The sequence below is a fragment of the Carassius auratus genome, chromosome 24 (assembly GCF_003368295.1).
Source record: "Carassius auratus strain Wakin chromosome 24, ASM336829v1, whole genome shotgun sequence".
NCBI classification, from domain to species: Eukaryota; Metazoa; Chordata; class Actinopteri; order Cypriniformes; family Cyprinidae; genus Carassius; species Carassius auratus.
In genome coordinates this window covers 14,267,405-14,281,602 of record NC_039266.1, presented here as the reverse complement: position 1 = coordinate 14,281,602, position 14,198 = coordinate 14,267,405, and the positions used below count along the sequence as shown (strand labels likewise).

Here is a 14,198-nt window from a genome sequence, read left to right as displayed (position 1 = left end):
TCTTAAAATGTCCTGTGTGATTTCTCCCAATCACTTACCACTATTTAGAACAAGAAAGAAAATGTTACTATTAATTGCATTGTATCTAAAATGTAATTTAATTTATTAATTTCAATCATTGTATCATTGTTTTAGGTACATGGAATGTTTTTTAAAGTTCTAAGATAATTGAGTCACATTTATTTGTTTAGAATTTTACCAAGGTGTTTTTTGTTGTTGTTTATAGCAGTATTAACACTGATATTTCCATGAATGAGATTGTGATATGCAGTATTGACTATTTTAGGTGATTATGGATATTATAGTTGTTTATCAATAAACAATGTTTTATATGCATTTGTTTTATTTTTTTCAGTTTGTTTTCTAAAATCATTAAAAATGTCAATAGCAAGAAAATGTATCCGTTTTTTGGGGGGTGGGGGTTATTGGGGTTGGTTGGGTTGGTTGGGTGAATATTAAAAAACTGAAATTAGGAAAATGGTGCCTTGAAGCACCGTAGGAGGTTCCTGGCCATCCTAATAAAGTTCCTCAGAGAACCACCCCCATTTAGAGCGGTGCCTAGAGGCTCTTCAGAGGGTTCTGCCGGTGTGGCGAAGTGAAGAACCCTAAAAGGTGCCTCCAGGAACCTTTAGTTTTTACAGTGAAATATGCAATGGCATTATTGTGCCACTAGAGAGCATCAGGATCACAAAATTGAGTCCTAAACAACTGGCCATCAACCTCTTACCCACAGCACACTTTTACACATTAATAATATCTATGTAATATTTTAACTTATGGAATGTATACAACATTATAAAACTAGGGTTTGCACTAAGGAGGGTGTATAAGGTTAAAGTGGTTAAAGTGCCTGTTTAAAATGAGAAGAACCAAATCAGACATCTACATGAGCCTGTCTTTATCTCCAGTGTGGCTTTACATACAGTTTGTATAAAAAAAACTAATTTCTGCCACATAATAAAAAATAAAATAAAAATGCTTTAATATAAATATGACATAAAAATCTGAAATTATAACATAGTCATATTTATGGGATAAAAAAAGGCAAAATCATGACATACTGAATCATAATTATAACATAAAGGTCACAATTGTAAGATACAATACCAATTATGACAAAAAAATGGATCAATATACTTTTATATAGCTGAAATTAGCTTCATGGGATTTATATTTAGTTCTGAATACTAACTTTCTGTTACTTTTATTTTATTGGAAAACATTTCTATAATTGAGTGTTTGTGTTTGAATGTTTGTGAAAAGTAATTGTTAAAACTTTTTTTTTTGGTTTTGTTTCACATGAAGCCAATCAGACATCTGTATGATCCTTTCTTTCTTTTATATTTTTACTTAGATTTTTTTTGTTTGTTTACAAACCCCTGCTTTTCCTCACACCAATATTCTTTCTTATTTGTTATCCCTTTCTTCTCTTTCTCTAAACCCCATCTGCTCAGTATGCTCAGTCCACTGTGTGCATGGTTGTGAGTCTCAGTGTCTGATTTAAACGGGATTTCAAATAAAACCCAGTCACTTCCCATCACTATAGGCCTATGGCCTTGCCATGACAAGTGCTGACAGTTGTGCTACTGTGGCAACTTTCAATCTAAGGCTTCGGGAGGGGTGGAGCAGCAGTGGGGGATGCATTTGTGGTGAAAGATACTGAAAGTTTAGTAAAAGCATCTCTAATGCCAGAGCTTTCCAACTGCAGCCTAGAACCTTTTTTGAACCCTCTTGTTGATACTATCATCTCTGGCTTAACCAAACCCGATACTTCCTTCTCTTTCTCTTTCATTTGCCATTTTTCTTTCCCTCAAGCCTTCAGTTTCCTGTTGGGTTTCTTCTTATTTTTATCTCAACATGCTGCCTCTGCTTAGGTCCTTCTCATTTTCATTTTCAAGTAACTTTTTTATTCTCTCTCTCTCTCTCTCTCTCTCTCTCTTTCTCTCACACACACACAGTGAAGGATTTGTGAAGAGATGAAGGTTTTAAAGAAAAACACATTTTCATGCAAACTAAGCAGATGAGGTCAACATCTGGCATCCACTCTCTAAAAAAAGATGGTTCTTTAAAGGGTCTTTATATGTTGAACCAGTTCTGTTTAGAATCATAAGATCCAGAAGAAGCATTTTAACACTGAAATTGTTCTGTGTCAGAGTTTAGGGTTCTTTATTCCCTCCCTTTTGTTTTTCAAATCTGTAACTGTCAAAACACTTGGATCACTAGTTCAGTGATCCAACTACACCAACAGAAAAAAAAATTCATTCTTAAATCTAAATACAAATTTAACTTAAAATTGTATCTGGTTTTCAAACAAACATGTTCTTTTCTCTTCTTCTTTGGTCACATGTAACTGTGAGCAGCTCTGGCTGAGGATAGGCTACTCCTCTTTTCCACTAAGTAAGTAACAGAGACATTGAATTTATAATCCATATTGGTAGAATTAATTTTTTAATAATTACTTATTTATTACTAACAGAGGCTTAACACAAAAATATGGCTCATTAGGCCAACTGATTTTCTGGAGTTCTGTCTATCCAACTACACAGACTGTCAGCACACTCTCAGCAAGTAAATTATTTATTTCTTAAAATGTCTATAATTTTTTACTTTCAAATTGTAACTGGTTTCTTACAAATCATGTCTTTTTCTCTTTTCAGTTTAAGAGAACATGTAAGTGTGACCAGCCCTGTTCAGTTAAGGATAGACCTCTCCTCTTCACCACTAAGTTATAACAATATTTAAATTATGGTCCTTTTTTTGTTTTGACAAAAACAAATGGAAGGAGACACATTGTAACTCTGAACTCAGATGTATATTTCAGATGCTGTCACATCCTACAACCTCATCATCTGCAGAGAGAAATGGCCACTCGCTCACACCAAAATACAGACTTACAGGCATCATAGAGGATTATGAAAATACAGAATTTCACTGGAACTTGCTCTTCATTTCACTATTTCCAGTTTCTGTTTTGTTTTACTTCTCTAAGTACTTATGTTCAATGACAATTGTCAATTATTAATTTATTCTGCTAATAACTGTTGTTAGAGCACTGTAATTTTTGGTACAAATTCACATCATAAAAAAAAGTACCTTATTGACAAATTGTTGTTTTTATTTTTATGTAAAACCCTAACAGACACTGCAGGATATTGTAATACAAAGCCGATAGAAGAGTAAAAAACAATATTAATAAATAATATATGCAAATAATATTAATAATTATAGAAATATGTTAATATACTAATATTAATGAAAATAAACTTTCATTGAAAAGGTTATTTATAACACTAATAAGGTCCTATATAGCATTTTCAAAGCATGGTTCTTTATGGAACCCAATGAAAAAGGTTCTATTTAGCACTAAAAAGGGTTCTGCTATTGTGACAAGCCGAAGAACCTTTTTTCTGGTACTGTTTAGAACCATTTTTCTTAAGAGTGCACCCAAAGACAACAGTGTGCAGCACTTATGAGTGTGTTTACTGTCATGAAGCCAATTGATTTCAAAGGGACAGACACAATATCCTGAACATAAATGAGAGGGATTCATGAATTACAAAGCAACTGAGCATCTTCGCAAGAAATAGAAAATCCTGGATGGAAGACAGGGAAGAAAATACAAGAGAAAGAGAGACAGACAAGCAAAAAGACAAAGACAAAACAGAAAAAGAAAGACAGTCAGTGAGTTGACTTCCCTCACATACAGAGCAGAAGTGTGGACAGACCAGAGTGACAGCAGGAAGGCCAAGAAAAGGCAGAGTAAAACAGCTTCTAAAAAAAGAGTGAGAGGTGACAGCAGAGACAGAGAGTAGAGCTCATCCTCTATTCCTCTTCATGAAACAAAGGCGGCCTGCATCACAGTCCTCCCTGTCACCTCGCTGCAGTTGGAGCCACACTTTCACAGAGTTTGGGTGAGGAACATGCACATTTGTGTCTGCACGAGTGAGTGTGTATGCGCACACTTTATTTTTTGCACTTTTACATCACCAGAAGTTGAAGTCTAACTGTCATTCAAACCTTTTTAGGCAAAGAGACAAACTTCAATCACCTATCTGGGTTGATTTTTATGAAGAATTTCCTTAATTGAGAGCAACTGTTCAACAGATTTCAGTTTGTTTTAATATCTAATTAGTTTTACCCATAAAACATGGTGTATATAACTACTTTATAAGTTCAAAGTATATTTCAGTTTTGACACAATGCTTAGCATGTGTACAGCCTTTCAAAGTATTGTCCACTCAATTGTGTGCATGAACAAAGGCTGTCAACATGTGCACTACATACGCACATACTGATGATCAAATTTACAGCATGTGCACTGTATGCATACCATAGCATACATGTAAATAATGAATTATACTTTGGGGTTTGCGCTACTAATACAGAATCTTGTTTAGAAACTGACCAGGATACCATTACAATTTCACAATAGTCAACCAAGTCTCAGTAACTAACTGCTAGTAATGATGTCTTGAGCCATTATGCTTGATTGTTATCCTTGAATGTATTTGTCATTTTTATCTGATTCTGATTTGTCCTGTCCTGATTTAATTGGCAAATGTTCTTTTTCAGTGTTGAAACAATTTACTGAAATAATTGTGAATTCAACAGCACTGCCATATAATATGAATTTATCAACACAGTGCTTTTGTCTTTTATAAGCTGAATATTAAAAAAATCTAATAAACTGTCAGTTAGTAGACTCAGTTTGTTAGTAACTTTAATACAGAATTCAGCAATGCAATCAGAATGTACGTATACAGTAATTACCTTAAACAAGACTGACAAGATTCCCTCTTCCAAAAGCAAACCGTAAATCTCTGCATTCATTTTTATCTTTTTTATTTTTATTATGTAGATGTATTATTAAATTAGCTAAAATGCCTAATAATGGCATAGGATCTTTTAAAAGGCATATGGAAGTTTTCAGCAAAATAAACTTTTTAAAATTTTAAACAGGTCTGATAATTGTAAATAGAACCCCCAAACTTGAGTAAATCCCACTGGATTAATGTATATTTGTCAACACTCGATTTAAAATTACTCTTTCATCCTCCCTTTACTACCTCACTCCAAGAGGGATTCCCTGTGGCATGTGATCCGTCTGCTGGCTCTGTCGTTCGATAATGTGGAGAAAGCACGGCAGAGAGAGATTGCAACACATCCCTGAATGCTGGTACACTCACTTGTACAAATGAGCGTAATGCTGTCGTGCGTGATGCATGACCTGGCCATGCTGATAAAAGAATGGAAATGGATGAGAGGGAAGTGTTGGGAGGGGGTGACACTAATGCCCTGATGGCCTGATGTAATGGCAATGGTTATTGAGCGGATGATGGCGTTGTTGTAAGCAAGTGTGGCTGTGTCGGAGGGAAATTGACTAACAGGTGCTGATGCTATGCTTGCAGCTCTTAGGAGAGATCTATTCATCATCGGCCTGCAACAGTACAGGACGACAGCAACCGCTGGGACTCCCAAGATTTGTAGGAAGGAACAAGATGCTTACTTTTATTTGTTTGCTGCATGCATATACAAACACATTTACACTGGGGCATTTCTCCAGATATACATTTTGTTTCCTAGCTTACTGTTGAGCAAAATGGACTGTATGAAGTGGAATATTTTCAGATTACCACTTTTCATCATAGTGCACAAATGCATGACTGCCCTAATTTCTAGTTTTCTTAAAATAATCTGTATTGTTTTCTTATCTGACTAGTTTTTCTAGGATGTGGCCTGCACCATTAAAATGTAGCCAAGTATGAGAAGTGCCTGTTTTCACATCAATTTCAAAAAGCTGTGGGATCCGCAATAGCGCTTAGCGTTATCAAACACACACTAATAAATCATGCTCTCTTTTCTTATGTCAGTTGCTAAAGAGCAATGAAAAAAGCAAGAAAAGCTGACAAGAGGCATAAAAAGATGGAGAGCAAGAGGGAGAGCGAGTATGAGAGAGTAACAATAGTAATGTGCGCGGGAGGAGTCAATTGGCATGTGTAATTCAGTGGAGCCTTTTCATCTCTGTGTAAAATACTCCAGACAGATAAGGCGTCTAATCCTCTGCCTGATCAAAAAAATCTAAATTTTGCCAATTAAAGAGTCCTTGCCAGCGGAAAGATAGGAGTCCGCCTTCCGACTCAGCCCTAGTTTATCTCCCCCAACACAGGGAGGAGCACAGAGTAGCTTAAATGTGCCATTCTTACCATACACACACACAAGGATATAGACCTCCCCACAGCGCCACCATCAGTCACAACCATCATTAGGGTGGAGAGACAGAGTCAGAGAGAGAGAGGATCTGAAATTGAATTTTGCCAAACAGCAAATGGACTCTGGAAGGGAAAAAGGATATAGGACTAAATAAGACACAAATGAGTTCTCTCAAATTATTTAACCTCTTAAGACCCTGCGGCCTCATATGAGGACTGTAAATGCTACAGTTTTAAGTCTGGATGTCCTATACAGAGCACATTCAGGGCTTTTCAGAGATATAAAATGATTGGATGTTTCACCATGAAAAAAATTAAATTAAATGTATGCATTTAGCAGATGCTTTTATCCAAAGTGACTTTGTCACAGTGTCTGGTCTGTGTATCCCTGGGTGTCCACTAGTGGTCTCACTTCTCCATATAGTCACCCCACTGCAGGTACTACATTTCCCACAAGCCTTTGTCTGATTCATCACTGCTAATTGCACACCTGTTAATTTCACTCAGCTGTTTCCACTTTCATCGTTTTCACCTGCCCATATATACTAGGGGTGTGTGATAAATATCATTCGATAATTAATGCGCATCTGGAATAAAGCCGGTTCTCTAATCAGCAGTATGGAATTTACCGCTGATTAGAGAACCGGCTTTACTGAGGAGATGCACATTAATTATCACACAATATTTATCGCGCACCCCTGATATATACCCTGTTTGTTTTTATCAGTTTAACGGTGTCCTTGGTTTATTTCACCCTGCTTATTCGTGTTCAGAGGTGGGTAGTAACGAGTTACATTTACTTCGTTACATTTACTTGAGTAATTTTTCGGGGTAACTAATACTTTTCGGAGTATATTTAAAGATGGGTACTTTATACTCTTACTTGAGTACATTTTTTGGGAAAAATCTGTACTTTTACTTCGTTACTGTGGGCGACTCTCCTCTCGTTACTTTATCTTAATGCAACAAATGTTATAAATGCTTCAGTTTATTCCAAACGCGCCGTCTACTTTTCTCTGGGCAATGAGCGATGCCCATTCACGAATGATTCATTCTTTTGAGTCAACTCTGTTCAAAGGCTTGATCAAAACAATTGGCAAACGAGTGAATTGGTTCATGAATCAGTTTGAATGAGTCGTTCAGTTCCCTGCCGCAAGCTCTGAGCATCTGAAGCGGTTCACTCAGAGTTGTAACGTTTAAGAATATCAGCAGCGTTGAAAACGGGGCTATGGAACTGCACTGAAAGCAAATCTGCAAAGGCTATTATTTGCTTGCGATAGAGATCCTTATTAGATGAACGCGTGTGCTGTCTATTTTTTAACAGGTACTAACTTGGGCTACATTCGAATACAGTACACGATACCACTGTGACATTAGTTTGTTGTAAGTGTGTGGCTTATAACAGAGGGCAGTCAAGTTGAATGCAGCTTCCAAAAGACAAAAAATAGCCGATTAAGATTTTATTAATTTTAATACAATCACACCGGTGCGAGTATGTTCAGCAAGTCATATAATCAGCTGCTAAATCCAGATCTGTGATCGCTTGCTGGCGCTGAGCCAGAGACAGACGCGTTTTTACAGCACTGTGCATTATAACCAATCACACACGGTTCTTTTGAGCTTTTGAATGCAATGGCCAATCAGAGGTGTTTAGATGAGTCATCGCTAAAATGCCGGTGCTTCCTTCACTCGCTCACTGACTGGATACCTCTTTCTGGCAAATTCTCTCATCAGAAACAACAAAGTGCAGATGTTTGTACGAATCTATAATTAAGATATTGATTTCACAGTGTTAACAGTTTCAGTGATTTTAATGGGAGTTTCTGAGAGTGATTGAAATCTAGACTGTCAGTGAAAATGATCTTTAATAATGTAAACGTTATTTGCTCTCTTTCTGAACAATGAAAGATTAGTAGCAATATTTATATCACATTAACTTTCAATGTTAAATTCACATTTAATATAAAGTCAGTCGTATTAAAAATATGTTATGGCATGACACCTACAGTATATCTGTTACTTAAGTAAACAGACAGGGTTTTTAAATTGGAGTAAAGACTGAAATATATACATTTATACACACACACATACATTACATACATTTTATCTATATATCTAAATAAAAATAGGCATATATCCATATATATGACCCAAAGTAACTAGTAACTAACTGCTTGAGTAGATTTTTTTATCCGATACTCTTTTACTCTTACTCAAGTAACTGTTCAATACTAGTACTTTTACTTTTACTTGAGTGAATATTTCTAGAATTACTTTTACTTTTACTTGAGTAAAGTTTTTGGGTACTCTACCCACCTCTGTTCGTGTTCCATAGTGTTTCTCGTTTTGGACTGCCCTTCTGGATATTGACCTTTTGCCTGACTAGATTTTGATATTTGGATTCCCCTAATAAAACACTGCATCTGGATCTTTCGGTTTGTGTGTTCATTCGTAACAGACTTACAGTGGATTCAGGCTAACATTTTTTACCTAACATGTGTTCCCTGGGAATCAAACCCACAACCTTTTGCACCACTAACACAATGCTCTACCACTGAGTGACACTCATTTGAAAATATGATAGTATTTTGTAATTATCATTTAAATCTGTGCAATGTATTGTGTGTCATACATCAACATCTCAGGAAAATGTTATGGGGTTTCAAATCAAAATATGACTTTCTGTTACAAAACAGGAAGTTGATTTCATTTATTTATTTATTTTTTTAAAGAAATTGAGTCCCTTTGTGCTTCACCGAGCACGTAGCATAACTTAATTAAATATATATATTTTTAATTCTTATATCTTATTTATTTATTTTTACATTATTTTTAATGTTCTAAACAATGTAAAGGAATGGAAACTTTTTCCTAATAAATAAATAAATAAATAAATCTGGTTTAAAAAGAGTTTTGAATATCAGTTCAACAGATAATGCCAAAAACACACTGTTGTATGATTTTAATGGTTAGATACAGTAGAAGAAGGTCAAGACTTCAGAACTGGGATAGAGAAAAATCACTATTTTAGGGGGGTTACAAACATTTCATGTCTCTTTATTTAATTCGCCTCTGGGCAGCCTGATTTTAGCAGCAAACCCACATGCATTAGCAACAATAAAGAGTCCCTATAATTTAGAGTACCCCTACTGAGAAGGAGGAAAGGAGAAAGACCAAGGCAGTGGGGGTTAAAGAGCCAGAATTTTTCAAAATAGAAAGGAACAAGTAAAAAAAAAAAATTAAAATAAAGAAGAAGGGGAAAAAATAATTAAATAAATCAGCACAAATTGACACCCGGCTGGTTTATGCTGACTGTGTAGAGCAGATAAGTGTGCTAAGTTGCAGAGATTTGATGTTTATCTTATCGAGAGCATTAAAGCTGTGCTGATAAAAGAGCCCAGCCATGCATAATGGTGCGAGCATATTTCGAATAGCTGAAAACGCATCACAAAATATATATATATATATTTCAACCTAAAATTAAATATGCAGGGAAAAGTAAAATAAAGAATCAAAACCACTGTGATATTTTAGAACATTATTTAATAATATATATATATATATATATGAAAAATGGAGATCCACCCCCCCTCCCCAGCATAGGACATGTCCAAATAAAAATAAAAATCTAAAGAATTGGAAAACAAAGACACAGAGCGATGATGATCTGATTTGAGGAATACTAGATATTGATATCAAAAATGTATTTCATTATTATTTTTATTTTATTTATTATATACATAATTATTATATACATTATATGCATATTTTCTAAATTCTTAAGAGACTTCTGGCATATTTTTACTTAAAATAATAATTCTAATAATCAATTACATCTCAGTGCCAGTTGGATAATGAGCCAAAAAAAAAAAAAAAACACATTATTGACATGACAACATACTTATACACTGGATTCCATGTTTTATGGGGACTCTTAATAATGTTTTTTATACTGTGCAAACTATATTTCCTATTGCCTTATCCTAACCCTACCCCTAAATCTACTCCTCACAAAAACTTCCTGCTATTTTAGTTTTTAAAATATTTCTTTAGGATTTATTATCTGGGACCAAAATAAATAATTGTCCCTACAACGACAAAATATACAGGTTTTACTATACACTATGGTATGTTATACAGTAAATAACGTAGGGAATACCAGACACACACACACATACGTACAATTAAATTTGTGGTTTATGGGGACTCTCTTTCAAAGTCACAGGCAAGAAATTGTCGAGATCTTTAAGCTTTGAGGACAAGACTTCAAATGTGGGAGGCAGGCCATTCCAACTGGAGGCTTTCAATTATAGATAGGGGTTAGCACGGCTGCCATGGATTGCCATGTCAGAGTAGGGATAGACAGCCATGGAGAACTCGGAATCTTTCTATCAGATGTCTTTGGGGTTGGTGTGTATTTCTTTGAATGTGTGTGTTTGTGTCGATTATAGGAGAAAAGAGTGGTTAAAGAATGGCTGTGTTTGTTGTCCAGAGAGAAATGTTTAAAAGGGACAGTGGTGTATCTTCACAGAAAATGGGCTTAAATGTCCTTTTACCCTCTAATTAAGCTTGGGAGTGGCTGTGACAAATGAGATGTCTGAAGCCAAATGTAGTATTTTCAGGTGTTTGTGTGTGTATCTTTCCCACCTATTTGAGAGGCTTATCATGAATGATTCTATTAAGAGACTGAACATTTCAACTGATGAAACATAAACGTGGTGTACACTCACATGCACAAGATGCTCCTGGGTGTCAAACTCCCTGCAGCAACCTTCCCAGTGGCAGTTGGTTTCATACACCACCTCTGGCTCCTGCTTGCCCTCCTCTTTATCACCCTCCTCTTTCACCAGCGTCATTCCATCCATTTGCTCCTGCACAAATACATGGAGCCAAATAGTGAGGGCATATGGGTCAGTAATGTGACCCATTTTTTTTTGTCATTATTTATTTATTAAACAATACTAATGTAATTCATGCATAACTTGGATATACCTCTTGTATAATGAGCATGGTTTTAATTTATGTTCAACTCTTTCAAATTGCATTCTCTAATTTGAATGCATTTCCACATTCAGTCACTTTGTCACCATTTATTGCTGAGAGTGCAAAGTGTCATTTTTAAAGCTTATATTAATGTGTGTTACAGCAGCATGAAGGAAAATATTTAATTCTAGGATAACTTTTTATGTGTGGCCTGGTAAATGTGAATTATTCAATAGTGCAGACAATGATAAATGATGTTATTTTGAGTATGTGACAGCCAGATGAGTCCTCATACCTTATTTGTATCATTAACACAATGATAAACTTCTGCATCTGACATTTAGAATATCTCTTGAGAAAACATTTTGCTGTGCGTCTTTAAAGGGATGTTATTCTTTTTATGAAAAATAAATAAAATCCTATAATGCCCCGGAAAGAGCACTCTGCTTGGTAAGTGCCACAAATTATGCATAATTGGCAGTTGTTTAGAAGTTCTAGAAGTGTTAACAGTTTTGGAAATAAAAATTAGGATTTGTATATTCCGAGGTCTATATGGAGAGAAGTTCTTGTGTGCTGATTCATCTGCCTTTCTATCTGTAGATTGCAATAATTGTTGAATAGTATCACTAAAAATACTAATTATAATTTATTTTAAAGTTTAATTCTTGTCATTAACAAACCATTAACTATCACCTCAAGAAACTCCTAATTTGCTGCTTATTAATAGTAAGGTAGTTGTTAAGTTTAGATATTGGGCAGGATTAGGGATATAGAATATGGTCATGCAGAACTAATCCTTTATAAGTATTAATAAACAAACAATATGTTAATAATAGGCATGCTAATAAATGACTAGTTAATAGTGAGAATTGGAAAGTGTTACCAAAATACCAGTCTAAACTCAAGAAGATATACATAAGGGATTTGGGTCACTTGAAGAATCAAACCCCCTTTAAATCACTACTGCACTGTTCTAAATGTATTTCACTGTCTTTTAAATGAGAGAGAGATTGATGACTTCTAAAATAACATGAAAAAGCTATGGAAAGTGTTTGAAGGAAAATAAATAAGAAAAAAAGTAAATCGCGGAGTAAAAAAAAAAAGACAAAGTTCCATTTAAGCCATTCAGCAGTCATCCAACCATCGGCTATAAGGGGCATTGTAGAAAATGTGTCATCTAATTTTTCTTTCACTTTTCCATTCAGTTAAGCATCTGATTAAAAGAAAAACAATTTCCTTCTGAAGCTGTGGAGATCAATGGGGCTTATCGCATCTGCAGCAGTGCCACAACAGGCAAGCAAATCAAACACACAAATAAATAGCTTTACAGTACGTCACATAATTGGTCCCAAAGCTCTTGCTGCGTGTGCATGTGTGGTAACTGTCTCCTTAAGGTTGTGTTAGTGCTTTTTAGCCCTATACATATATGTCTATCAAGTATGTGTGTGTGATTTATATATATATATACACACACTCACGCACGCACGCACACATACACACACACACACACACATGCATACCTGCATTCTAATGACTCCGGGGCTGGGCGGCTCCTCATCTGGTTTGAGTTTGGAGCGTTTGTGCTGCATGGGGTCCCCTGTGCTACTTACAGCCGACTCACTGGTGGGTTTACTCTAGAAGCAAATGTTTTAAAAACATATATAGAATATGACCACATAGTAATAATAATTATAATAATCAAAAATATAGGTACTTGTGTGGAAAGTGTAAGTCCTTAATTACTTATACTATTTTTCAAATATGGTTAAAGTGTACTACTGTATGTACTGACAAGCTGACAATGTTTACTTTTTAAAAGTGTACATAATATGCACTTTATTAAGGGTGTTAAGAGAAATAGATATGATCATCAAAGTGGCCTTTTATGTCATTAATAATATATTATCTCTAGTACACTATCTGTGAGTATACTTAAATAAATGGTAATAAATGGTTTTAGTAATAAAAAACACTATATTACTGTATTGGTATGCCCAAAATGTGATATTTAAAATAGTTGCTATAGTGATATTACCACTTCTTTAGAGTATAAAATGGTACAGTAATGGTACATGCATTAATATGGTACAATATTAACGTGGTAGCATTCCTAATTTTTTTTTTCTTTTGGGATTGTAATAATATGTGTATATTACAGATCTACTTCAGATGAAAAATATATTCATTGAAAATATTTGCTTACATTATTCAAAAAAGCCACAGACATTATCCACAATTTCTCCCTAAACAGCAATAACCTGACTCTATCCACTCATTCACTGGCCCTCACCTTCTCTCTCTCTACCAAGGGAAGTCCCTTGTGACTGTCCAGAGCCAATAAAGAAAAAAAGCACTCAGTGGGAGAGAAAAAAGTAACATTCCTTGGCTCTAAAGGAAGGTTCATTCTGCCAGACTCCTTTTAACTTTGCTGAGCCTTTTTTTTTTTTTTTTTTGCTATTAAAGAACACAAAACTCACATGGTTGGTGACATTTGTGCATGAAAATATTAATTGCCAGTTTTGTGACTCTTTAATTAGCATGTGTACTAATGTATTCTAAATTTGATAGATATTACCCAATACAAATCCAGAAAAGTAACTGTTTGCATTGAGTTTTGAGTATAGTTGAGTATAGTAGAGCAAATTTATTTATTCAATATTCACAGAGGACAAGAAACCCTGCAAAATCATACAGGTTTTTAATCACATGAGGGTGAGTAAATGTTGACGTTCATTTTTGGTTGAACTTTCCCCCTTAAGCCTGTATGCATGCTAATAAATTTTAAGACAATGTTAGAAATAAATTGTACAGGAAATTTAGTGTATATAACTTTAGATCTTAAAGTGCGTAGTGATACAGTAAAACACAATGATCTGAATTTCTCTGTCTGTCATTTTGAGAAATGCTCATACCATCTCAACTTTTTTAGTAATTGTTCCTTTTGACCTCTGTTCCATGACACCCTTCTATTAAAGAAGCTGGTGTTGTCTCTGGGGTTAGAGGGGG

At 35.0% G+C, this 14,198-nt stretch overlaps 1 protein-coding gene across 7 annotated transcripts in view; it reads right to left on the bottom strand.

The window, feature by feature from the left end:
* gli3 (GLI family zinc finger 3) overlaps positions 1–14,198 on the bottom strand; it is a 322,788-nt gene that overhangs the window by 12,160 nt on the left and 296,430 nt on the right. For all 7 annotated transcript variants that reach the window (XM_026201156.1, XM_026201154.1, XM_026201153.1 and 4 more), the window contains 2 exons: positions 12,713–12,826; positions 10,940–11,080 (listed from right to left, as the gene is read on the bottom strand). In XM_026201156.1, coding sequence (XP_026056941.1) covers positions 10,940–11,080; positions 12,713–12,826 — 255 coding nt within the window. The remainder of the gene's footprint in view (positions 1–10,939; positions 11,081–12,712; positions 12,827–14,198) is intronic.